General features: G+C 36.3%; 1 protein-coding gene across 3 annotated transcripts in view; it reads left to right on the top strand.

Moving 5' to 3' along the window:
- The window catches only part of FAM19A2 (family with sequence similarity 19 member A2, C-C motif chemokine like), a 183,375-nt gene extending 158,104 nt beyond the window's left edge, over positions 1-25,271 (top strand). The window contains exons 4-6 of one of the 3 annotated variants that reach the window (XM_021385044.1): positions 250-374; positions 14,346-14,593; positions 22,346-25,271. In XM_021385044.1, coding sequence (XP_021240719.1) covers positions 250-374; positions 14,346-14,357 — 137 coding nt within the window. In that variant the 3' untranslated portion in view covers positions 14,358-14,593; positions 22,346-25,271. Of the gene's footprint in view, positions 1-249; positions 12,499-13,008; positions 14,594-22,345 lie in introns of all 3 variants that reach the window. The other 2 variants (XM_021385042.1, XM_021385043.1) reach the window with 2 other exon arrangements.

The following is a 25,517-nucleotide window of genomic DNA, read 5'->3' as shown; positions in this document are numbered from 1 at the left end:
TTCTGAACTGCAGTAAATTAGAAAAAAAAACACGTAGTAAAGAGATTGTCTTTGAAATATGTAGCACCTTGTGCAAATTGAGGCGTCATTTCTTGTGAAGATTCTGAGCTGGCTGCAAATCAGAGAGTAAATGTCAGTTAATATATTTCCAACATTTTCCTGGAAAATAAAAGAAGTCATGCAATGTAATGACATATTAAAATATCAATTTCAAGAACATGCAAATGTAGTTGTTTTCTTCTCTTGCAGCTTCAATAGTGGAGCAGAAATGGTGGTGCCACATGCAACCATGTCTTGAAGGGGAGGAATGTAAGGTTCTTCCAGATCGTAAGGGATGGAGCTGTTCCTCCGGGAATAAAGTAAAAACAACTAGGGTAGGTATGAAACCAACCTTACATGCTACAAACAGGTAAAAAACGTGCACAGGAGATTGGGTACACATGGAAGACATTAGCTGAGAAGAGCGAAGATGTGTGGGAAGAGACTTGTACTGGGAATGGACTTCATGGTCCTGCACACTTGCCTCAGCATACATAGCAGTTGCTTCATCATGGTAAGCAGTGTGCCAGACCACCTCAGGTGAGCAGTGGAGATGATAGAGTTGACACCTTTTTCAGCAACTGATAATGATCCCATTTTATAATCTGATACATATTTCTTTGTGAAACAAAATCTGTACACTGTGCTGAGCTCTTTGTTTACAGACAAGTACATTTTAATCAATAACATGGCTTTACCATGTTTCAATGTAGAAACTGCTAGGCGTGGTAAGCATTTGATATGCAATTATAAGAGAATCTTCTGGTTCTTTCTGTCTTGTATGACTGATTAACTACAAAACTTTCAGTTTCAGTAAACTCCTTTCGCCCATTTGACACTTTTTTATATTACTGTTTCAAAATTAGATTATCTAAAGTAAATCTAACATTAATTGTACACAGTGCCTGAAAACAAAGTAAACCTTATGTCATCCCAGTTTTTAGTGCCTATCAATACTAGAGTAACAAATTCTGCAGTTAAGCAGTAAGTTCTCAAACTTCCTCAAACTTCAGAACTGTATCTCTACAGGATCAACAGCTCTATATCCACATAAAACATCACAAATGCTCCTGCAGGACACATATGCATGTGTATAGGCATAAACACCTTCACCTCTCCACTCCTCCATCCATACATGACAACTGTTTTGCTTATACATATTTAGTAATTGTGGTGTCAGGCTATAATTTGCCAGTACATTGTTTACATAGGTGTATCTGAGTGTTTATATCATTTGAATAAAATCTTCCCTGTGTAGGCACTAAATTTCTGATACACCTTGGTTGTAGTGAAATGTAGTATGTGCTGGCTGAATTACATTTTATTCCACAGAGAGATCTGCATGTCTCAGTTTCTGTATGCGTAAGTCTTTTGCCATTTTGACATTCTTTGAAGGAAGGTTACTTCCTCAGTGTTTGATATACTGTTCTGCTCCCAGATCGTCTGTCAAATGTATTTCTTCTGAAGCTAACCTTGCTTGAATGCTGCCCACCTGACTTAGTACACCTAACTTAGTACATGCTAATGCATATCTGATTATATGAACATAAAAGGTGTGTGCATGTGTAATCCAATGGAAAGGAACTAGAAAAAAATGTAATAACAGCAATAGAAATAGGAAAAGAAGTGTGTGTATGTTCTGAAATTTGTCCTTGTTACTACTGCATTATATATGACACCATTAGTGCTCAAGAATGCATGCCATTTTATATTTAATGTTTTTAACAAGCTTATAAGTAAAAGTGTGGCTCTGGATTACCCTCCTGTAGAAAAAATAAAAACGATCACAAAATAGGGAGATATCAATAAGAACATCTTTGAGGATATTTCTTCACATTTTGTCAAAAGATAGGTTCTTCTGTCAAGGTTATGAAGTTATGCCTGCCCCTAGGAATCTCTAGAAGCCTAAGGCTCTTGTCCTGAAGGGCTCATGCCTCTGCTACAGACACACAGGTCTGGCTCTTTGCAGGAGTTGGCCTTTCCTTGTTCTCCGTGGATAGTGGCAATCCTCAGGACTCACTTCATGGCTCCTCAGAAGTGATGCTGTGAAAAAGCCAGCTATTAGACACACTGATTCAGTACAATGGCCACCATAACCTGCAACTACTAAGAGGAAAAAAACTAATCACCTTAAATCCCCTGCCATTTGCTCTGCCTTGTAGTTTGTCCAGATACTATGTGTTTCCCCCTTCTTAATTTCGCAGACATGCAATACTGTTTTGAGATGTTCTCAAATTTGAATTCAAATTACTGGCTGAGACTTGGTCTCAGTCCTTGAGAAGTGATGATAGGGAAATGAAGCTCTATGTCTTTCTGGAATTTTAACAGATATCATTATGATGCCCAGAAAAAATATACATTGCTATTAAGAATGCAATTGACTGTAGTAAGAGTAGCTTGTTATCAAAAGCAAGTATTTTGCCCTAATATGTAGTGAATATAATATTTTTGTAGTTCCTCTTTCTGGCCTCCCAAGTCTATAAATAACAGGAAAAATTCTAAACGGCTCTAAGGTTTCAAAACTCTTTCTAAAGAAAAATAAAGAAGAATTCTTCAGAGAGTCAGTATTAAGAAGACATGAAAAATATCCTTCCAACTGTTAAATGAAATAACCCATATGTGATTATCATGTATAATGTAAAAGCATAAAGAAATGAAGGAACGGAACAGCTTAGGTGATTTAAGTGTACTATAGTAAAGCATTGTGAAAGCTTTCCTGAAAGGGTCTAGGAAAGTATTAGGTCTATATTCATCTCCAAACATCTTCTGTAATTTTGCCTCCTTCATGAGCACAAAAAGTAACCCAATTAACTGGTGAAGTGCTATCTTCTCAGCTACAGGATACCAGATTCAAAAGCAGCACCTAGATTTCCACAAGCTGTTAATAACTAAGCATTACAGTAGAATTAATCCAGTAATAGGAAGGAGACATTTTTCTTGTCCACATCTGTTTGAATATTTAATTGCATCACTGTAAAGAATGATGATGCCAAATTGTTGATACTTATGTTAAGCAAAAATCTAAGCAACAAGCCTATGTGAATAATGGAAGAAAATTGATTTATTTTTAAATATACGGTCTACTTGTGTTTTTGTACTTTGTTTAGATAAATAAGGATCGAATACATTTACAAATCAATAAAAGATTAGAAATAGTATGAATTTTATGGTACTCAGAATTCAAATGTTAAGAAAAATCAGATAGCAATTATTTACCTTATTAATGCAGAATAAAGTAGTATGGAGAGATTAAACTATATTCCTAATTTCTCTGCATACTAATGGAAGATGCAGATGTTAGGAGTTAACCGTGGAAAAGCAATGAATTCTGGGATGGGGAGCATGTTTGTGAGTAAACTGAATACTGAGTAAACTAATTCTGGTTTAGAATTGACTATTTTGGGCCTATGTAGCCTGCAGTAGGGGAAGGAGAGAAGAGGGAATGGCAATTTAGCTAATGATTTCATGTAGAGAATTATATGTTTGTGTTCCTGAACATTATACCACAACAAAAGAAGATGTTCAGAAACTCATTAATAGAATTATGAAGTGCTTATGTGCATAACTCAGATTTACCAGGGACGTTGCAGCATTTTCCTGAGGACTGAAAAACCTTTGAGAAGGAAGTAAATGAATTTTTTTTCTGTATGGCTAGTCTCAAAGTTTTGCAAAATAAACACAAAAATTTTGCCAAGTTACTCTCCTTAAAGGATGACAAAAGTTGTAGAGAAGGGGAAAAATCTGAAGATGTCTTTTTGCTTTTGAAATATTTTTTTTCTCGCAACCTTTTTCTAATATAATTATCTTCATTCAATAAGTTATCTTGCTTGTGTTTCCTTTCCTCTTTGTGAAACAAAAAAATGTCTGTCTAAAGCGAGAATTTTCTCATCACTCGAAACCCCCAAAATAGTAGTAGTATGCATGAAATAGACAATGACATTAAAAAATATATGAATTTTTATTAAACTTTTATTAAAGAGGAGCCCTTTACAAAGACTAGGTAGCAACATTGTGCAGTTAGATAAGATCATCTAAGAAGAAAAAAATCCTGTTTCCTATTTCTCACCAGTACGAGTGTACCTCTTCCACATTGGAGATCTCAGGGTAGTGGTTTTTCGAAGGCAAATCCAGATGCTAGGCTTTACTTGTGTTTGTAAGAACAGCACACTGTCCACTGTCTTTATGATACAGGTTTACTTCAAGTAGGAGCACCAGAAGCTACATGTGACTTGTGTGAAAGAGCAACCTGAAATGCCTTCTGTGGATCCTGGTACCCCAGGCATCAACCCTCAGACTAGGTTGGAGCATGGCTTGGCTGTTGGGCAACCCATAAACCCAGATGTCTTTTCTAAAGAATCTGGTGTGCAGGAAAACATGTGAAGTGGTGCATCTTGAGGCTTCCCTTCAGATCCCAGAGCTGTGATACGACAAGAAATTGCGCTTAAGAATGGGGAAGTGCCCCTGGGCTGCAGTTCAGGCACAGTCTGCGAATCTGTTCAGAGAAGGTGGACTGGTATTTTATGAAGATGTAGGGAAATATGTATTGGTATTTTTCATGCAAAACAGTACCTTGTCCTTCAACTTTCATTTTTTTTTGGTAGAACTGCTAGTGGAATAAGTTACAATTCAATACAAAGCTCTGGTTAAACTATTCATAGTGGAATTCACCGGTGTTTGTTTGGAACAGGACTGTCTAGCCTAAGATCCAGGCTGTCTTATTAGTATCAGAGACAACTGCTCAGTTCTGGAGAACAATCTGTTTTGTCCTAAGGTAGGTCAGATGAATTATCTTCAGAAAGTGCTTATGTCTCCCTAAAAACTCTGAAGGAAAGCTTTGATCATTAACTTAATGTCTAACATTTGTATGCTTAGTGTTGAATAAGAAGATGCTGTCTAGGAGACTTTCTTTGATGGGGTCTTCAGTAGGAAGCTGAAAAATCCTAAGTCCTCTGTCAGTTTGGGAAGCTTTGGGCTTTGGCCACTGTCAAATGCAATACAGTGTAAGAGAATCTTCTAAAACATTCATGCTCTGAAGATACTCAGATGTATGCCAAACAAGTGAATCATACTGTGATGAGCATCATGCCCAGTATCTGTTATTCATCAGAAATTGGTAACAAGTGCATGTCCTTTTAGGACAGCCTTGTTGTTATAATAACAATATAAATGAACGAAAATTATCAGATACATTGCATAGCAGGCATTTCTTATTAACCTTTGAAAATCTCTAGAAGGTGAAAGTGAACAAAGTAATATTTTCCTATGAACAAGTGCTAACAGTACTTTCACACAGGTCATAAAGGACCATCTTTTGGAAATGAGCATCTAACTTCTGGAATAGCTTTAACACCCACACTTTTATGAGAGGCAGAAGAAACTGCAATTGTCACTCTGAAAACAAGCTATTATTTTTAATATGTGGGCAAAAGCACACTCCAGAACAGAAAGAAATCAATAGTTAATATATTACTGTGTAACTATATGCCAACCCAATATTAGAAATAGAGTACTGTAAATATATATATATATAAGGAACAGAGAGAAGTAAGAGAGAAGTTTTACATGGCCAAAAATAAATCCATACTGAGTCCATTTATCTACATTTCAAATCCAAATCTACTTTCCAAATCAATACCAGAGATAGATGGCTAATGCAAAAAAAAAAAAAAAAACCAAAACCAGAAATATTGCCAGGATGGAGAGAAATCCATACTGAGAGTGTTTATCTACATTTCAAACAATACTGGAGAGAGTCTGAAGTCAGATATTTGTAATATTCCATTTAATCTAATTTTGCATTATGACATCCAGAATTTAAAACAAACTAAAAAATTAATAATATCATTGGAAGCAGAGAAGTATGCTGTCCAAACATAACAACTGCCGACATATGAAACGAAATGGTGTTCAGCATGTGTATTCCACTACTCTGAATCAATGCAATTCTGCTGCTATCTATAAGTACTGCTTATATTTTTACTGTCTCCTCTTTCTCACTTGTAGATGCTAGATTGTTTCTAAGTTAATTACAGCTGCTGATGGGAGAGGCAGTAATTTTATTTATGTTTCAAATTATAAAGCGTGCTGTTCATAAGGCTTTCAGCCCAAGGAATGAAAGTGCTTCCATTAGGTACCTTTACACAGTAATGCTCTGCAGTGGGCCAAAGGAGGAAGGCTGAAGGCAGGATGGTAATTACTAAGAAACCTGGTATCAGAAGGCAGCATTAACAGTGATTCAGCTGCTGTCATAACCAACATGTGAGTAAGACAACACAAAAAATGAGAACTAAAATGTATCCTTGGATATGAAAAGAACGGAACATTTTTCTGGAAACTGAGCCTGACATCGGCAATGCAGCTGTGTTAGCTGTTGATTTCTGCTCCTCTGTATCAGCAACATATGCATTGTCTCTTTAAGCAGCAACAGACATAAAAAAATGGAAGTACAACTTTTTTGTTTTTTGTTTTTGCTAAAGTTGGATAGAAATATTGCCATTGTGGTTGCCTCTTCCCTCATGTCTTCATTCCTTCTCTTTCATCCAAAATTTTCAAAAACACAACTGGTGATGATGTGTAAGTAGAAAAATCAGAAATTCATAAACACTGTGTAGAGAGTATTTTAGGATATTTACAATAGACTGGGGGTATCATTGTAGTCAGTCTGTGCTAAAAAGGCAGTGCATTTCTTGTGTGACATTTTTTCAGAGTAAAACTAGTGCTAACCCCCATCACATGAAGCAATTCACCTTTTGCTCTGAATACTGTCAAACTTGAAATACTTACAGGATAAATCAGTGATTTGCCAAGTGTCAGTAGTAAATAATTGCAGGAAGTACTTCTTCAAATGTTATTTAAGGAATTAAATTAAAAGACTACCATGCTGTAAAACTCCTCTATCCCCCGCCTCACTTCAAAGTTTACGTCTATGGACACATCAGCTTCTACCTTAATTTTGGGTGAAGATTTATAGGAGTAATACACATATGGGTACAGTGATGAGCTATATTTTGTGGTTCATAAAAAGGATGTTATTAAAATACAAGTAAGTGCACAGACTGTAGCAAAATATTAGCTATGGAAAAGAATGGTTGCACTTGTGACAGGCTCTTTGTTGCTATGGTATCTCTTTCCATGCCTTTGGCTAATCTGTCACTAGCAGAAATTTGCAGCTGTCTCAGCATGTTTCTCATTGCTAACTCAGAGACCCAGTGTATCTAATCTGTCATTAAAATAGCAATAAATGGTATGTCTACATTTTCTTAAAAAATGCACACAAGTTTCAGGGGACAAATGAGCTGCGAATGGAAATAACATTTTCAAGGGTCATGTTAGCTTTTTGCATTGGTGATTATTGTTCTGATCCACTATCACAACTCATTCATATTGAGGATCAGTATTTTTTGGTAGGTTGTCCAAACAGTAATCTTTTTTTGGACACTTCGACATTTTAAGGAAAATATTTAGCATCTCTGGACAACATACGTTAGAGTTTCCCAAGTGTAGCTTTCCAAAAGATTTGAATGAATCACCAGTTTTCAAGGCTAAGTAATTCACTGAATCTCTTAAAAATATCTGCAGAATACCAGGTTTATGTCTTTAACATAAAGTTGGCAGGCCTAATTCTATCCTATGAAAAGGTTCCTGTTACAAGTCTACATTTGATGCAAGTTTAGGCTTAGAGCTTGATTATATCCATTTATGTATAAAAGTCTTGACAAATCATAGTTTTTTTCCTAGAGACAAATGTGTATTAAAAACAAATAAACAAAAAGACACAAGAAACAAGTTACGGTGATAATGATTAGAAGAAAGAAGAGTATTAAGGTAGTGAAAGAGACCACTTACAGCATATGTGGAGAGTTTGACTCAAGACTGCATAAGAGAGGTAGTCCACCATGCTGTGCAATTTATTTGAAGCAGAACTAATAGTTCAGTAATGAAATTTCTTACAGGCACGTGACTCGAATTACACAAATCCAAATAAATTACAGAACTATGAAACTCATAAGCGTAATGCAAAAGTTAGCAATTCATTGCTGTATGATGTCGCATACTGGACCTGGTTTCCAACTTGGTCTTAACTTGTTCTTCCCTTTCCTACTTACCTCTTTTACAGTATAAATATAGATGCATTTATTGACCTGATCATGAGGTAGAACATGGGATCCACCCAAAATCTATTCAAATATGATAAAAAGAATGAATCCAATGCATTCCAGAAAGCAATGAAATAGACCCATAAAAATAGGAATGTGGAAAATTTTAAGTGTTTTTCATTTAAAGTCTGATATGTTAAAAGCAAAGTCATCAAGTGGCAGTAAAACTTGGGCAGGTCAAGATATTCCAAATATTCAACCCAGGAAATTTTCTGTCGCAAATTTTGTTGAGTTCTATGTATACTGATGTGAAGGTCTGAAAATGAGGAACACCAAAAGAGAATTGGATGAGGGCAATATTCATGTGTAGCGCTTCTGAACACAGAGAGCTTGTTAATGCATTACTTTAAAAAAGAAAAAATTTGAAAATCAGAATGATATTTCTTATTTTTTTTGAATTATCAAAATTTAATTGCCTAGAAGGTTTGAAAATTTGCCTTGATTTTTTTTTCAGTCCCTGGTACTACTTGGGACTGCCTTGGGTCTTGTCTCTAGCTGTTCTGAGATTTTATTCTAATTATTTTTAAGAGCAGGTTCTCTGAACATATCATGAGAAATGAAATCTTCTGCAATCCCTTCTTCACACTCATAAAGTGTTAGTAATATATCTTACAGTTTATGCATTTTTATGAGGTGATAGTTTTCTCTAAGGTAAGACTGCAGATAGCATCCATTGCAAAACATTATTTTAGCTTCTACAAAACTTAAAAATTGATGGAATTGCTCTAAAATCAAAAACAAATATTTCTGTCATTGTTAAAGAAAAACATAAATGGATTCAACTGCATGTCATTAATAAACTAATTGGTGATTTTTTGCAAGTATTGCTTTCTTCCACATGGGAATCCTCCACTCCATCAGTCCAGCTGAGAGGTTTTCTGCCTTTGTCCCAGAAGATTCCACTTCCACTTGTGATTTTTTTTTATTTTTTTTCTCCCCAGTTTTTCCTTTGCTGGCATATTTGAGATACTAAACTCATGTCTGAAGAATAGTTTTCTGCCTCTGTAATGAAAAATAAGAATGACTTCTGAAGGCCATATATAAATTACTGGTTTTCTCCACTTCTCTACAAAGTGGAAAAGGCATAACACTGAAATCAAAGATGTTTTTACTCTCATTTACAGCCTCTTTGCCCTTTCAGAGCTATGTAAGATAGAATCTTTGAATATCTAGCAGTCTTTTTTCAGCCTTAGCAATGGCAAACCTTTGTCAGTTTGCAGTACCTTACAATTATAGGAAGATGATATTCAAATGACAGTATCATATGAGTGATGCTGGCATGCTCTAAAACTACTGCTTCTTCCTTGTCACACCCACCTTTGTGATCTGTGAGGGCTTTGGATCATTTCTGAAAGTCAGAAACATTGCATTTCATTCAGAAGGACTGGAGTATTCTAAAACCTCCCATTACCCAATGCTGCATGCAGAACTCTTGCCTCTATTTGGCACAAGCTTCACAAACTATTCATCTCTGTTCAGTCGCAGAAATGATATGAGGGTGTGGGAAGGTGGACCCCAGTTCTCCTAAGGGTATTACTTTCAATTCTCCCAAATTCCATAGTTTTCTTGGGGTATTTCCTTACTTGTTAGGACTGTATAGAAAACCTCAGATGTTCTACTCTGTTTTAGTTCTGCTTTTCTGCCTTCTAACAGGGACAGAAAAAAATGAATGGAAAATAAATAACAATTACAGAAGATCAGTCATACAGAGCATTCATACACAGTCAGTGGTGGAATGGTGAAAAACTCTCAAACCAGCTGGAATCAGATTATCCTAATTAGAATAATGAAGACAGTCCAGTCCTATCAAAAGACTATTCAAACTGAAGAAAAAAAATGTATTTCGGACAAGAATAAATGAGAGACTGATCTCTACTACATAATTTAAAAAAAAAAAAAAAAGAGGACCAACATCAAATTCATTTCTGTAAGATTTTCAAAACTGTTCTTGTTTTCGTAGCTTACAATGCTTTTTCCACACTGAGGAAGACTTGGTTCATCTCAGGAAAGACACTACTGTTGTACGTAGAGAAAAGTCTCCAAGGGTTTTTGTATGTTCTAAAAGTAGACTTTGAGCTTTCTTCTACTCCTTTATTAGGACATACAGATGATTCATTCTCAGATCTTTTAGTCCTGATGACTAGCATTCAGTACCTTCTATATCTGCAGTGAGAAATGTCACTGAGTTCTGAAGTGAAGATTTTGAGTAAAGCTACAAAATATCACTTTCGTCATGACACTTTAGGTGATGTGACCTGTAGCATTTTCTTGGTAAGGCCTCTAAAAACAGAAGTGAACACAAGGGTGTCTCCAGTTTATAAGGACGGATATCATATCAAGTGAACAGTGGATTGTTTCTATGCAGCCTATGTCTATTAACTCAGTACAAATGGAAGATTCAAGAATTTTAATGGAGCTGCATATTTTAAGATGTCCAAAAATTGTGTGTCTTCAAGTTTGAGAATACCAGAAAATATCTCACTAATTCTAGACAGAAGAACAGCAGCTTTTTCCTTCATCTTGAGTTTAAGCTTTGTGGTTTAGGAACATAACCCTGCCAAAAGACCAAAGAAGTTAACTTTTCTTGTGTTATTACCAACCTAGTCAAATGCACAGTAGCTGTTCCAGAATTTTGAGATTCCTCTGTTGTACCTCCTTGCAGTCTTTTTGTAGTGATCTTGGGAAAGAACAGCATAGCAAATTTATCGTCTTCAAGGCATAATTCTACTTCCAGTTGCCAATAATTATTGTTCAACATTACCTACAAAAAAGGAAGAATACACTTTCTCCTAGAATGCAGCTTGTCAGTTTTGAAGCTGGTTGCTGGCAAAGCCAATTTCTTTTTGGGAGTCATTCAAGAGATTTCTATTCTAGAGCCCTTTTTCCTCTTTCTTGACATTAAATCATGTAGTTGTTGCTTACATTCCTGAAATTTGAAGGCTACAACCTTCAGATACTTTTGGCCTTTTCTTCACTACTTGAAATTTTAGAATACCAGTGACTAATTATGATTAGCTACTCTGATGTGTTCATATTTAACTTGTCTTGGGTCATGTACTTGTCAGAGCATAGTGAGAAGATGAAGGTATGAGGAGAACTGTCCAGATTCTTTACACAACACAAATGAAATGGAGTATCAAGGCAGTCCTTTGTGACATTTCTAGAGTTCATTATTTTCTTACACAGACTATGTCTTTTCTGTGCACTATGAAATCCAAAAAACAGTATTGAGGTAATCCCCAGTACACAGAAGTTATAGGAAGTTGTAGCTTTTACCTGGAAATCTCCATAATACTCAAGCAAGAAGATATTTCAAGCTTATTACAAGTTTGGGGAAAATGCTGAGGAAGACTGTTAAACACATTTTCTGGAATTAATATCAGCGTGCATGCTTCCAAGAATGCCACAGGAAGTTGTGATCATATATGTCGGATGTTCAAGAGGATGGCAGGGAAACTTAGTCATTCGCATGCTACTTCAAGCACAGATGGTAGATTTGCTCTCTGTTCTGTATATTTATTTATTTAAATTGGAAGTTGATTGATTTCTCTTTTTCATTCTTTTTCTCTAATAACCAAGAATTAGTCAGGAATGAGCAATTGTAACCCTGACTACTTCCTAGTGAACCAGGCCTTATGTATTTTCCCTAGGCAGTGAGAAATCATCCTAATTGTTCATCTATGACAGCTTTTAGGTGGAAAGCTCTTCAATCTTCCCTTTTCTTGCTTCTATTAAGAACTGACAAGAGGTGAAAGGGATTTTTCTGTAATCTTCTAAATCTGCCACCTTTCTTCTGTTTCTTATTTGTATTAGAGTGATAGTGTGATGGGTACTCAGACTGGAGAAAGTTAAAATTAGATTCCCTTAAAATAATTTTATATTCTCTAAATGGGTACCCACTACTCTGTCAGCACTCACTACTTTGCTTTAATTTTCTCTGCACAAGGGAAAGTCTTTTCTTCGTTTGGAGATTCTAAATTGATGGAAAGAAAGAGGAAAATGATCAAAGTGTTTCAAGTTGATGACTGATTCATTGTTTTTAAGCCTTTTTTTTTTTTTTCCTGCCTGGATATTGCTCTGCCGTATTCTAACTTGTTTTTTAGTTGTCTTATATTCCCTCAGCTGTGGCAGTATTCCTGGAGCCAAATGTGAGTGCACTACCTCAAAATGCCGGTAGTGGAAGCTGGTAAGCAAGTGGGGGAAAATCACCAAAGGAATCTGAAGCTTGGGACAAAGGTAGAAAACACATCAGTACTGCACTAACAGAGCAGCAGGTACCCTCATAGAGAAGATAAAATTACAGGTAAGGAAATAATTTATGTTTCTATTGTGATCTCATCCAAATGGCTTGTTATTCTCTATTCAAAATCCCTAGAAAAATAACACACCTGGGGATAACACATTGCAAGGGATAATTTGAAGTTCAATCTTATGCAATTTCTGGAAAAATATATTAAAAGATGAAAATCCATTTTAGCTACTAGGCAATTTAAAACCTCAACCAAGTTTAAAATTAGGACTTTTTTTTGTTTGTTTTGTTAGCATATTAGACAAAAGAAGCTAGTTGGCAATGGTTTCCCTTTCCAATCAAGAACAATAGTAGATTATTTAGGTTAGTGCTCAAAGGTTGAGTGAAAGACAAAAAGACTCTGCTTTTCCCTTTACTTTCTCAGAGTTAGCAGGATAGTATGACTATAATCCTTCAGGTTGCCTATTTGTAAAAAGGACTGAGGTTATTTTTATCTTCTGTTTGAGATGATTAGATGGTGTAAAACAGAAGAAAATTACATTTTTTTAATTAATTGTCTTGCAGTCTTTTATGTCGTCATGCCGCAGTCCCACTATGGAGTTGTGATCACCTCAAAAAACCACGAGAGGATATATCCTTGTCTGAATTACTACAGTTATTATCTGTTACAGAAAGTAAAATAAAGGTTATGGTTAAGTATTCTTTCAATACAAAACTGTTGTCTCTAAATGAAAAATTTTGTGAAGTTATGACAATCTAACATAAACTTGATTTCTCTGCTGAATTACAGAATCGCGGAGAAGGTTTAGTTATGGACATTGTAGTGACATTATCTTTTGGAAGAGTATAACAACAAAATACATTTGGAAAAGTGATGAATTATATTTATCCTTGACATAACTCGTATGTCTTCATCAGTTATACACTATGATAATTGTCCCAGTGAGTTGTGTCAATTATGTTTATTTTGTAAAATATCGAGTTGAAGTGAATATGAATCCAGAGCCACACTTATTTGTCTGACAATATTTTAAATGTGTAGTTATTTTATTAAATCAACTAACTGTCCAACTTATGATTTTTATCTTGTAATAGAGGTTTCTAATCATCTGCAGTAGGACATTTATGATAAAAGGCCTAGAGGAAAAAGAGAAAAAGGAAGATAATTATCTTTTGTAAGCATTATTTAAAGAAATTTAGGTGATCTTTTGAGGTGCTGTGAACACCTTCTCAGAAGCAATCAGAATTTATCAGCAGATCCAAAAACTTATCTCAAAAATCTAGATAAGGAACTAGGTGCCTGAATTGAGTAGTGTGTTTTGAAATGTATCATTGTTATTTTATGGTGTTTCCTATAGCCTACTAGCCACAGAAGTGACTGTAAGTAGAGTTCTCCTCTGAATGCTCATTTTTGTTAAACTTTATGCAGTTGACTTTTTTGGTTTTGTTTTGTATTTTTTAATGTATGTATGTTAAGAAAACACACCTTTCATTTAGAGGGAAGTGTATTCTGATCACATGCCTCTTTTTTGTACCAAAGTTCTATTCATGCACTTTGATTTTCAAAGACACTTTCAATTACTGTTTTAGAATAGAATGCTGATACACTTGCAAAAATGAGAGCAAATGTTACTTATCCATTTCTGTTTGGTTTTCTTGACAAATCTCAAAGCTTGAATTTGAGTATATTTGAACCTTTTCCTTTGAAATTACTGTTATTGTTTGGGGTATTTTTTGAGACCATGCTCCTTTGCTAAGAGAATTTACTTTGGTTCTGAAATGTTTCTTCCTGTTGTTCTGCACTTTTACCTGTAAGTTAAAGAAAATTCCATCTATCCCAGTTTTGTTTTCTGCAAGTAATTCCATAACAGTGTAGTACTTGACATGTGTTTGTTTCTTAGGCAAACGTGTAAAACTCTTCAAGTCCGAATGGAGAAGTAGAGAAAGGAGGTTTCTGCTGTGCCTGATGACAATTTATGATTTTTCCACACATACTAAATAATCTGGCTCCACGTTGGAGCACTAGTTGTGATGAATCCTAGTCATGGTCGGATTCTAAGGAAGGGCCAGAACGTTCGTTGAGGAATAAAGAGTCAAACCACTCCAGAAAATGTGTTCCAGCCCTGGTTTATTACTCACAGAGCAGCAGGTGTGTACAAATACAGGTTTACATAGTATTAACAGGAACTGTTGAACCTTACTCTTCATTGTAGTTATTTAGTTTGCTGCAGATACACAGGAATCCTGGCTTATTTGGGCAATACTCCAGGAGGGTGGTTCAGGGGACTCTGTGCTGTGTTACCGAGCAGCTTCAGTGCATCAGTCAGGTGCTTCTAAGAGCCTTTAAACATCTTACTTCTCCCACTCTCCTTTCAAAGGGTGATCCAATTAATAAACTTGCATTACCATCACAGGAAAGCATGAGAATACTGCTTAAAAAGAAGTATATCTTGGTATGTGCAGCTAGGTGTTGTTTCATGGATGAAAGCTTGGTATCTCATACTGGATTACTCACAATTCAGAAAAAGTTGGGAAAGGGGTATTTGTGCTATATTCCTTAGATAGAATTTGTCTGTTTAATCTTAAAACTTTCCTGTTTTCAGAAATATATGCCATGCTCTAAAACGTTTTTCTTCTATTTTTCTAGTGCTAGCTTTAAGATCACTTGGCATATGCTTAGTACATATGGAACAAGTGGGAAGCTCAGTTTACACGTGAAATCCCTTTTAGTTTTCCTTACAGTTTTTAACAATGCTTGTCTAGGTCTGCATATTTAACAGCTAAAATTTCCTGCCGAAATCATTAAGAGTAGTGAGAAAACATGAAATACAAAAGTATACTTAAATGGCATGGTGTGCAATGAGTTGTCAATGTTTGTTTCATTCTAAGAAACAGTCTAAAGTACAAGAATGATCGCAAATACAATTCTGTTTAGTCACAGTGCAATAAAAGCACAAAAGAGTTAAGAGCTTTAGAGTCTGGTACTAATCAAAGACATTGGAAACTTTGGAGCCATTTAACTGTATTGGGAAATGTTCTGTTTAATTAATAAAATGGGCTAGAGTTGTTTGCCAAAGGACATACCTGAGGATCTAGAATTCTAAATTGCTTTGTTGCATGCTTGAGAATGTGTTTAGAAACACATTTTATATTGCAGTCTCTAAAGTAAAGTTAAGAGAAAAATTTAATGCTCTTGAGTCTTGATATCAAAAGACGGGTATGGCTGAAATTTTACGGCCAGGAACGAAAAAACTGAAGACTTGAAAAAATCTCTGTCAATACTTAACCCTCTCTGAAGGTAAATTAATGCATATAATTACAATTAAATAGCTGTTTTCACAACTGCTCAGAAATCACTCTAATTTTGTCTTGTGTCATTAGCTCAATTCAAATAACAGTCTGTAGTAGTGAAACAGCAGCCTGTTTCCTGACTCGTAATTCTCTGTTGCAGTTACTTTATCAAGCGTACTTTTGAAATATGATTGAATAACTTTAACCTTTCCCAAACTTTTGAAATGATTTCTTCTGCCCCTCAAAAATTGGTTATCTATTATGGACACCTAAATCCACACCTATCTACTGTTAAGTGCATAGGAATATGGATACCCTATTGCAAACATATCCTTAACCACTCTGTTTGTTCATCTTCATCCTTGATGTTGAAAATAAAATACAGGATTCTCATGTTCTGAGGAAATTGTCAGCCTGTCCTATGTTAAGATTTGCTAAGTAATTCGAAGTATCACAGGTACAAGGTAGTATGTTGCAAGTTTAGAATATTTCAACAAAATCAACAAAAATGCGCAAGTGGCAATGCAAACTGTCACTTGCCTTAACAAGCCATGTATGAATAGCAGTGCATAACAAACATGCTATATGGATTTTGAAGTTCCAGGAAATAATGAGCTTCCATCTGTTCAAAATATTTATTTCCAGCTTGGACCTTCATATGCAGGGTGCATAAGAGGGAAAAATCAATTGACAGATATTTGTTTCTGGTTGTATGGGCACTTCTGTTTCTCACTGTAATGTCCATATTAAGCTTTCACTACCAAAATAAGCTGTTTTTTTTTTTTTCATGAGAAAATATGACTGAAATAACTTTCTTCAAACCTATTCTATTTTAGGAAAGGGTTGCTAAAAGATTACTTTGTTGACTCTGTTTTATTGATTTTTTTTTTTGGTGCTTTGTTTATGTTCAGTATGAGAAAGAATGTAAACGTAAGGACACAAAATTGTACTGCATACAAATAAGGGCTATACTGGTACAAGATCTCTATCTTGTCTCCAAGACACATTTCTGAGGACAATTCATAGCTAGGGATTTTTGTAATGTGTCTCTTTGTTCAAGAATTTATTTAAGGGATTCTTGTGACGTTCCCTGTATTTAGCTTGTCTCATGTTGTCCATTAAATATATTTCTGAGAGCCTTTTTAGTTTTTAAGAAATCCCCACACCATTTTTGTATTCTACAGGCGTTTAAAATTATGCAGAAGAATGTAGGGGTGTTAAGAATGCTTTTCTTGTGTAATGCAATTCCACTTAGCACAGGGTGAACTATTAACTGTTAAAGATATATAATTCCCTATCTCTGTCATACATATCTGAAAAAAGAAAAGATAGCTTGATGATTTTTCAGTATGCTCAGACAGCATGCAGGCTATGACCATACACATAATACTATACTATATGGTTGATGGAAAAATTCTAAATGAAGAAGAAACAAAACCTAACAGCAGTAAAACATTAAGTATTAAATTCTTCCTGTCTCTCATATTTATACAAATTCCTTGGCTAAATGACAGAACTGAGCATTGCTCATACTGCAGAATCTTACTGGGGTTGCAAGGGCACCCACAAAATGGAAGTTCCTAACTTTCAAGTTCAAGAAAATTGCTTTCTTACATAGAGAACATTCATTCAGCCATTCTTTACATCCTGTAGTCCTGAAGTTTCCTCCCTCCTCTTCTAAGGCAGAAGAACATCTTGAGTAAAAGCAAGATACTTTCTTTTTTTAAACAAACAGAAATCTATTCTAATGGAACAGAACATGTTATCTGCTGTATTCATCAGCTGTCGGAATTTCACAAGTGAGAACAATTTTCACATGTTGTAAGTAGCACTGGAATGGAAGCTGACCAGAAAATATCCTGAATTGATAGCTTTTCTAATGTGCTGCCTTTAAGACCTCCTCCTTTCTGGTTCATTCTGGATCACACTGGCAAAAATGGTTTACCCAAGGACTGAATCTTGTAGGAACATTAGAGGAAAATATGTAGAAAACTTCAGATATATTTAATTTTATATTATTGTTTTAAAATAAAATGAGTTCACATGTAATTACAGCCAATTTACAGCAGCCACTCACTAATTTAAATTAAAAAGTCTGCAACTGCAGAGTAATTATACTTTAATTGCATATTTGGTACAAGAAAGTGAAGAGAGACTAATGTATTGTATTTATGACATAATAACCGTGTGAAAAATATATTAGCATAAAGGGAGTAATTATATTCCAAGAATGAACAAATTAATTCAAACCAATACCTACCATGCTTAAGGTTCTATGTACTTTTTTTCATTTGTGTTGTTAAGCAGCAGCAAAGTTAATTTTCATGCATATTAATTATTCACTGAAAAATTGATTAGACTTGACTTGCACCCATTCAGCGTGTTACTGTTCTCTTAGGATTTTAGAGATCAGACACACTTTTTTCTCAGTCCCTATTTTGTTAAAAAGACCTTTGGCACAGTATCTTGCTTCACAGCTACTCAAATCCAGTGGCTTTTATTTTGTCCGAGATTAGGCATTTCTGGGAATAACATCACTACGTATTAGCTAAAATTTCCCTGCTTCTTTATGAAATTGCCTTTAACACCTGAGAGGTCTATTCTCTCCCTAATGTGTATGGATATATAACTTCCATTAATGTTAATAGCTGGTGTGTGCTTGCTCATAACAAGTATTACCTTCCTACATAGCGGAAAATGTGAACCACTATGTGTATTACTAGGAGTAGCAGTGTGTGACCTATACATTAAGAAAATAAAAAAAAGCACAGCAGGTGGACAGGTGGAATAATAAGAATTCTGGCAAAGGAAAGGAGGTCTGAGGTAAAAACTCCAAAACTGTAAAAACGTCATATGCAGTCTGTATAAACAAGATGACCTTTGTATATTGTTAGACACCTGATATAAAGCAAGGATTTGAATGGCTATCAGTCATTTTTGCTTTATGTCATTTATTCATTGTACGTAAGAGTGTATGTTGATTGTATAGGGATATTCTCACCACACAGTTGTAGAGCTAGATATGGGAAGTTGACAGACCTTTCAGAACCTAAAGGGGGGCTATAAGAATGAAAAAGACAGACTTTTTAGCAGGATCCCTTGTGATAGGACAAGGGGAAATGGTTTCAAACTAAAAGAGGGGAGATTTAGACTGGATATAAGGAAGAAGTTTTTTATTATAAGGGTGGTGAGGCACTGGCACAGGTTCCCCAGAGAGGTGGTGGATGCCCCATTCCTGGAGACATTCAAGGCCAGGCTGGATCTCTGATCAAGATGATCTAGCTGTAGGTGTCTCTGTTCATTGCAGGAGAGCTGGACTAGAGGACCCTTCAGGATCCCTTCCAACTCAAATGATTCTATGATTCTGCTGACTTTGCTTAATGCAGACCAGGATACCATTAGCATTCTTTGCCACAAGGGCATATTTCTGGCTCATGGTCAACTTGGTCTCTAAAAAGAGAGCTTATGTCCTCTCTTTTCAGTAACAAAGACTTACTCCCTGTGGATTGTGACTCCCATCTACAAGAAGGGTCGTAAGGAGGATCCGGGGAACTACAGGCCTGTCAGCCTGACCTCGGTGCCGGGGAAGGTTATGGAGCAGATTGTCCTGAGGGAGATCACACAGCATTTGCAGGACAACCGGGGGATCAGGCCTAGCCAGCATGGGTTTGTGAAGGGCAGGTCCTGCTTGACCAACCTGATCTCCTTCTATGATCGAGTGACCCGTCTGGTGGATGAGGGAAAGGCTGTTGATGTGGTCTACCTAGACTTCAGCAAAGCCTTTGACACTGTCTCCCACAGTATTCTCCTGGAGAAACTGGCAGCCTGTGGCTTGGACAGGTACACCCTTTTCTGGGTAAGGAGCTGGCTGGAGGGCCGGGCCCAGAGAGTGGTGGTGAATGGAGTTAAATCCAGCTGGCGACCAGTCATGAGTGGTGTTCCCCAGGGGTCGGTGCTGGGGCCTGTCCTCTTCAATATCTTTATTGATGACCTGGATGAGGGCATCGAGAGCACCCTCAGTAAGTTTGCAGACGACACCAAGCTGGCAGGAAGTGTCGATCTGCCTGGGGGTAGAGAGGCCCTACAGAGAGATCTGGACAGGCTGGATCTCTGGGCAGAAGCCAGCGGGATGAGGTTCAACAAGACCAAGTGCCGGGTCCTGCACTTTGGCCGCAACAACCCCAGGCAAGGCTACAGGCTTGGGACAGAGTGGCTGAAAGACTGTGTAGAGGAAATGGGTCTGGGGGTATTGGTCGATACTCAGCTGAGCATAAGCCAGCAGTGTGCCCAGGTGGCCAAGAGGGCCAGTGGCATCCTGGCTTGTATCAGAAATAGTGTTGCCAGTAGGAGTAGGGAAGTCATAGTCCCTCTGTACTCAGCACTGATGAGGCCCCACCTCGAGTACTGTGTCCAGTTTTGGGCCCCTCACTGCAAGAAAGGCATTGAGGGCCTGGAGCGTGTTCAGAGGAGGGCGACGAAGCTGGTGAGGGGTCTGGAGCACAGGCCTTATGAGGAGTGGCTGAGGGAGCTGGGATTGTTCAGTCTGGAGAAGAGGAGGCTCAGGGGAGACCTCATCGCTCTCTATAACTACCTGACGGGAGGTTGTAGTGAGCTGGGGGTTGGCCTCTTCCCTCTGTTAACTAGTGACAGGACGAGGGGGAATGGCCTCAAGTTGCGCCAGGGGAGATTTAGGCTGGACATTAGGAAATACTACTTTTCTGAAAGAGTGGTCAGGCTCTGGAATGGGCTGCCCAGGGAGGTGGTTGAGTCACCGTCTCTGGAGGTGTTCAAGAATTAGATATAGCGTTGGGAGACATAGTTTAGTGGGGTTGTTGGTGGTAGGTGGATGGTTGGACTGGATGATCTTGTAGGTCTTTTCCAACCTAGCTCATTCTATGATTCTATGATTCTGTGATGTGGGCAGAAAAGAGAATTCAGCTGAGTTCCTGTGACTGTGCCTTTCCAGCTGTGTCTCTGAGAAAACCTTCCTCTGGTTCTGCTGTGATTCTGGTATACTCAGTGGTACAGAAATGTAAGATACTTTGGCCGTGCATCTACTTGACTCCTTTGGGAATCTCTTTTCCTTTTATCTGTTTTCAGTGCGCTTTGCCTCAGATGATTTACCACAGTTTTTTATATATGTCTATGTATCAAGCAAAGCTAATAAAATTCCACCTGCAGATAGGATCAGAAGATGTATATTTTACAGTATGCATCCCGATGGCACTTGGGTCCATGAGTAGAATTCCAGCTTGATACAATAACAAATACACACAAATAAACAAAGAAACAAAACCAATTAGATGCTGTGTCAGCGTTTTGAGTTTTGTTGCAGGGTATAGAAATATGTCGCCTGACTTTTAAATTAATTCTTCATTACTGTTTCAGGCAATCTTCCATTACAGAAGGGGTCACATAAGGCAGTTTCCAACAGCAAGAACTAAAAATAGCAATGTAATAAATAAATCTTTGGTATTATAAAAACCACAAAGCACAATTTTATTACTGTTTTCCTAATTGCTGTTTCTGGAAACAACTTAGTGAAGGCAAACTGAAGTAATGAACTCCTGGAACAGTCTTTTTAATATTCTACTCTATGTTTGTGCTCTGCAGAGCTGATGAGAGCTGTGTGCAAACAGTTTTGCTGAGGGCAAAAGAATGTTTCATCATTACAGAGCGTGACCCTTCTCTCTCAGATCAAAATGAAGAGCATATGCCCCTTGATGTCTGTCATAAGGTGTTACTGTGACCAATCCAATTAGGTTGTTCATCACGAGTTGGGATGTCGTCCCCTGACACAACTGGATATTAAAATGTTACATGGTCATTAATTGTACCCACTGACACAGCAGAAATATTCCTTAAAATTATGTTTCTTTGATATGATGGGCTTTTTGTCTTTTAATGTTTAAAATCTGAATTAGACATGAGGAAAGTCCAATTAATGTGAAATGCTTTGCCTCTCACTCTTTCTATATGATCCTTCTGTTTCACTCTTGTTTCATGTTATGTTGGGTAGAATCACTCTAAGTGAACTCCTTGAATTATTTTATACCTTGCAAATAACAGGAAAGATCTATCTTTTGTTTATGTATGCATGGCTCTTGTCCTTTTTCATCACTAAGTGGTTATTGCTTGCTAGAATATATTTACCACTTAACAGAACATTACATTTTCAAGTAGCATGCAAAGAATAGATCTCCAATATATCTCCAATATATCTCCAGTACCCGATGGCTAACATTTTAAAAGCATTGTTTTCACCATTCAGAAATTCTAACACTGAAAAGGATGAACAAAATGTGGAAAATTTCCTTAAACCCAATGCCCTTAACATTTGTGACCTTTAGTTTTTTTTAAATTATATTTTTAAGAATGGTCACATTTCAGTGTCTCCTTTTTAAGTCCAATTCCAACAAAGCACTTAATTACACAATGTAACTTGGGGAGCATCCCCATCTAATACCATTGGGAAATATTCACTTCTTTATAAACCATTGAAATAGCTTTGCTGGACAGAGGTCTTATATTTCAGCTTCAGTTTCCAGGACTTCAGAATTAGATTCTCTATGAACAGTTTTGATTTTCTGATTTTCTTTTTTCTTTGCAGGTAACCCGATAGCTAAAGACAAATCAAGTCAGTCTCAAGGCTGATAACGTTAAATACAACACATAGGAATTTCATTTCTCCAGGCAATTCTTGAAGTGAAATTTCATACTGCTGGGGTGTATCCTTCAGAATCAATTGTTTCAATGAGAACCTGGTTTGTAATCAACAACAGCCTTGAGATCAAAACTACTGGAAAGTTATTTTGAACTTCTGTGTCACAAAGATTTCAACAGATTGAACTGTGTACACTTGTAAAATTGCACTTCCTGAGGAATTTGCAGCTGTAATCTCAAGAGGTGGTTCTCAAAAGGTGCAGAAAATCAGCAGTCGTTCGGATTCTCCTTTCCAGACTGATGGCATTTCATCCTGATGAACTCAGTCTCCAAAATGTATTGGTTCCTTCCCTCAAAAATGGTTCCCGGTCTCCATTCAGATTGCTGGTGGGACTGCACACTGCTTTAATTAAATTTCCATTGCAGAAATTGTCCTCTGGCATGGCACAATTTTAGACATTTTTATTTGTATTCTAATCTTGGAGCTCTAAAGGGTACATATTTCAACATCTTGAAGTTGCTTTTGTTATAGGAATGGAAATATATATCCATTGTTAATAATTATTGTTGACAAGTAATAGTTATCTGAATACATCAGTCATATTAGAATGTATAGTCAGGTTGACATGTTTCCCTAAGGCTAACCAACTACTGCAGCTATTTGGCAGTTGAAAAAAGTAGCGGTCAAAACTCAATTACCACTTCCATTATAAAGCATTTTATACCTTTAAGATATATATTTCAATTTACTTTGAAGGAGGCAAGTGCTCCTATACTTTACTTTCCCAACCTTTAAATCACTGAAATTCTTGGTAAGCAGTCAAGGAAAGTATTTCATCCATTTTTATAAAAGTAGGCAGGGATGTAAATGAGTTTTTCAGTTATGAAACTGGATGGTAATCATTTAGAATTTTTCTCTTTTTATTGAAAAATAAAATCTCTTGCTTGAAACTAAGTACTGTTGGATGCTTATGTAGATGTCTGCTCAGACTGATTGCTATAAAGGAAAAAAGTCCTAGTGCCCTCCTAGATGTATGGTTCATGAGTATTTTGCTTGCTTACTGCCCTCCAATTCACACCTGACCTGTGCCAAAATCACATTTCCTTTTTTTAATGTTCTGTTTCAGTAGAAATTTCTTGAACTTTTTGATGTGCTGTTACATGAAAAAAATCCTCCATATTTAAAGGCCTTAAGCATCTATGAGCTTTTTTTCTAAGTTATTACAGAATGTATAATTTTATACTTCATTTAGTGTATTTTGTGCCATCTGTAATATTGATACAACAAAAATTTGGCAATTCCTTTTAGTGGCACTACATAAGCATGCTAACTGAGAGAGTGAGAGAGTTCTGACTGTATGCTTTGGTGCATTAAATGAAAAGCACATTCACTAATGGTATGCAAAAATATATAGCATTAAGCTTATTTAAAAGTCCTCTGTGGTTACCAAACTCTCTGAAAAACATGGAAACGATTTTATTATTATGGGCCATTGACACGGCAAGGTGGTTATATATTAAGTTCTATGATGGATGCATACCTTGGAGAGATCGGCCTGTCACAGTATCCCTGGCTGTTCCAAAACCATTTCATTACCTCTGTTGTATTACTGCACAGGAGAGCTTAAATAAAATCAATGATTCTTGGGAATAAAATTGAGAAGTATATTCTATCATTCTGCTGAGAAATAATAAAAAATGTTGGCAGGGAAAGATATTTTTTTCTGATTAAAATTTAATTAGGATAAACTGTAGCAGCAATTAGGTATCTCAGTAGTTTAAGATGGATTAATATTGTATGGATTTGTGCTAACGGGTGCAGGATGGAAGGCAGCACCTTAAAAAGAATGGGACAATGCAAAGTATTAATGTGGTGTTTTGTAAAATCTGAATATGGCCTGTCTTTGGTCAAAAGTCTGCATCATGCTTCTCAATATTGTTTTATTTATTCCTTTGTTCTTAAACCGACAGTGAAAATACTGTATTATATACAAGTGTAACACATGCATATCAGTAAGTGAAAATAAATGGATTTTCAAATATACTGAATAGATTATCTGCAGTAGATTAATGTTGTGAATATTCATAACAAGTGAATAAAATTGTGATACAAAACAGTTCCCTGAATGGATGTACGCTTTGAAGATCTATCTTGTTTACCCATGGAACAAAACAATTTTGTTCAGTGAGCAAGAATTTCAAAAGTTTTATTAATGTTGTATTTATTCAGTAGACCTGCAAATATCTCCCACCAGTTTGAAAGATCTTTCTGCAAAGGCAATTGATCTAATGCAACTGTTCTAGCATTCAAGTGGGTGTACTGTTCTTTTTAGATTAGACTGAATACAAACATTGTTTTTTTCCCCACATTATTCCTGAAAAAAATCATGGTAGACATTCCTGAAATTGCAGTGTTTTGGTTTAATTTATTAAACTGTTTAAAAAAATATAAATCAATCCAGTTCAACAGTGAGCTCTGCTGCTCAATCTCAGAGCAATGTGGGAACCATAGTTCAGCTGTCCATAGTGTCTGTTTTAGTAGCGGTGTCTTTGAAAATGTGGTACAGGTGACTAGATCAGCTATGGGCATTCATACTGTGGGCATCTGGAGATGAATTCTTCTTCAATTTCTCCTTTATTTTTTATATTCTATTTCCCAGTTTCTATGATACACATTTTGATTAAAAACATGATCAGGCATAAAGATCAGAGGAAAATCCACGTTTCCTTTCAAGTTCACTTGTCATCAAGAGCTCTGAATCATTAGAAAATATGTGGTCTCTGTCTGCAGTTTTGTATAGTAGTGCAGTAATGGAAAGAAAACTGACTGCTTTGTTCAAACTTTTCAAAATGAAATCTACTGGATCAGTTCAACAAAATAAAAAGGAAATCCTGATATGAGTCTTAATGAAAAAAATTCTAAGCCAGATGTAATAAATATAAAATAGAGCTTAAAAAACATTCCAAAAATCTGTGTCAGATAGGTTTGTTTTAACTAAAAACGTACTGTAAAGTTTGTTATTTTGAAAGTATATGCAAGTTTGTTGTTGTTGTTGTTGTTATTGTTGCTGGTTTTATTTTCCTAATTATGATTGTACAGCAGACTTTTGTAACTATTC

This window comes from Numida meleagris, chromosome 1 (assembly GCF_002078875.1).
Source record: "Numida meleagris isolate 19003 breed g44 Domestic line chromosome 1, NumMel1.0, whole genome shotgun sequence".
NCBI lineage: Eukaryota > Metazoa > Chordata > Aves > Galliformes > Numididae > Numida > Numida meleagris.
This window is presented reverse-complemented; position numbering and strand designations above follow the sequence as displayed.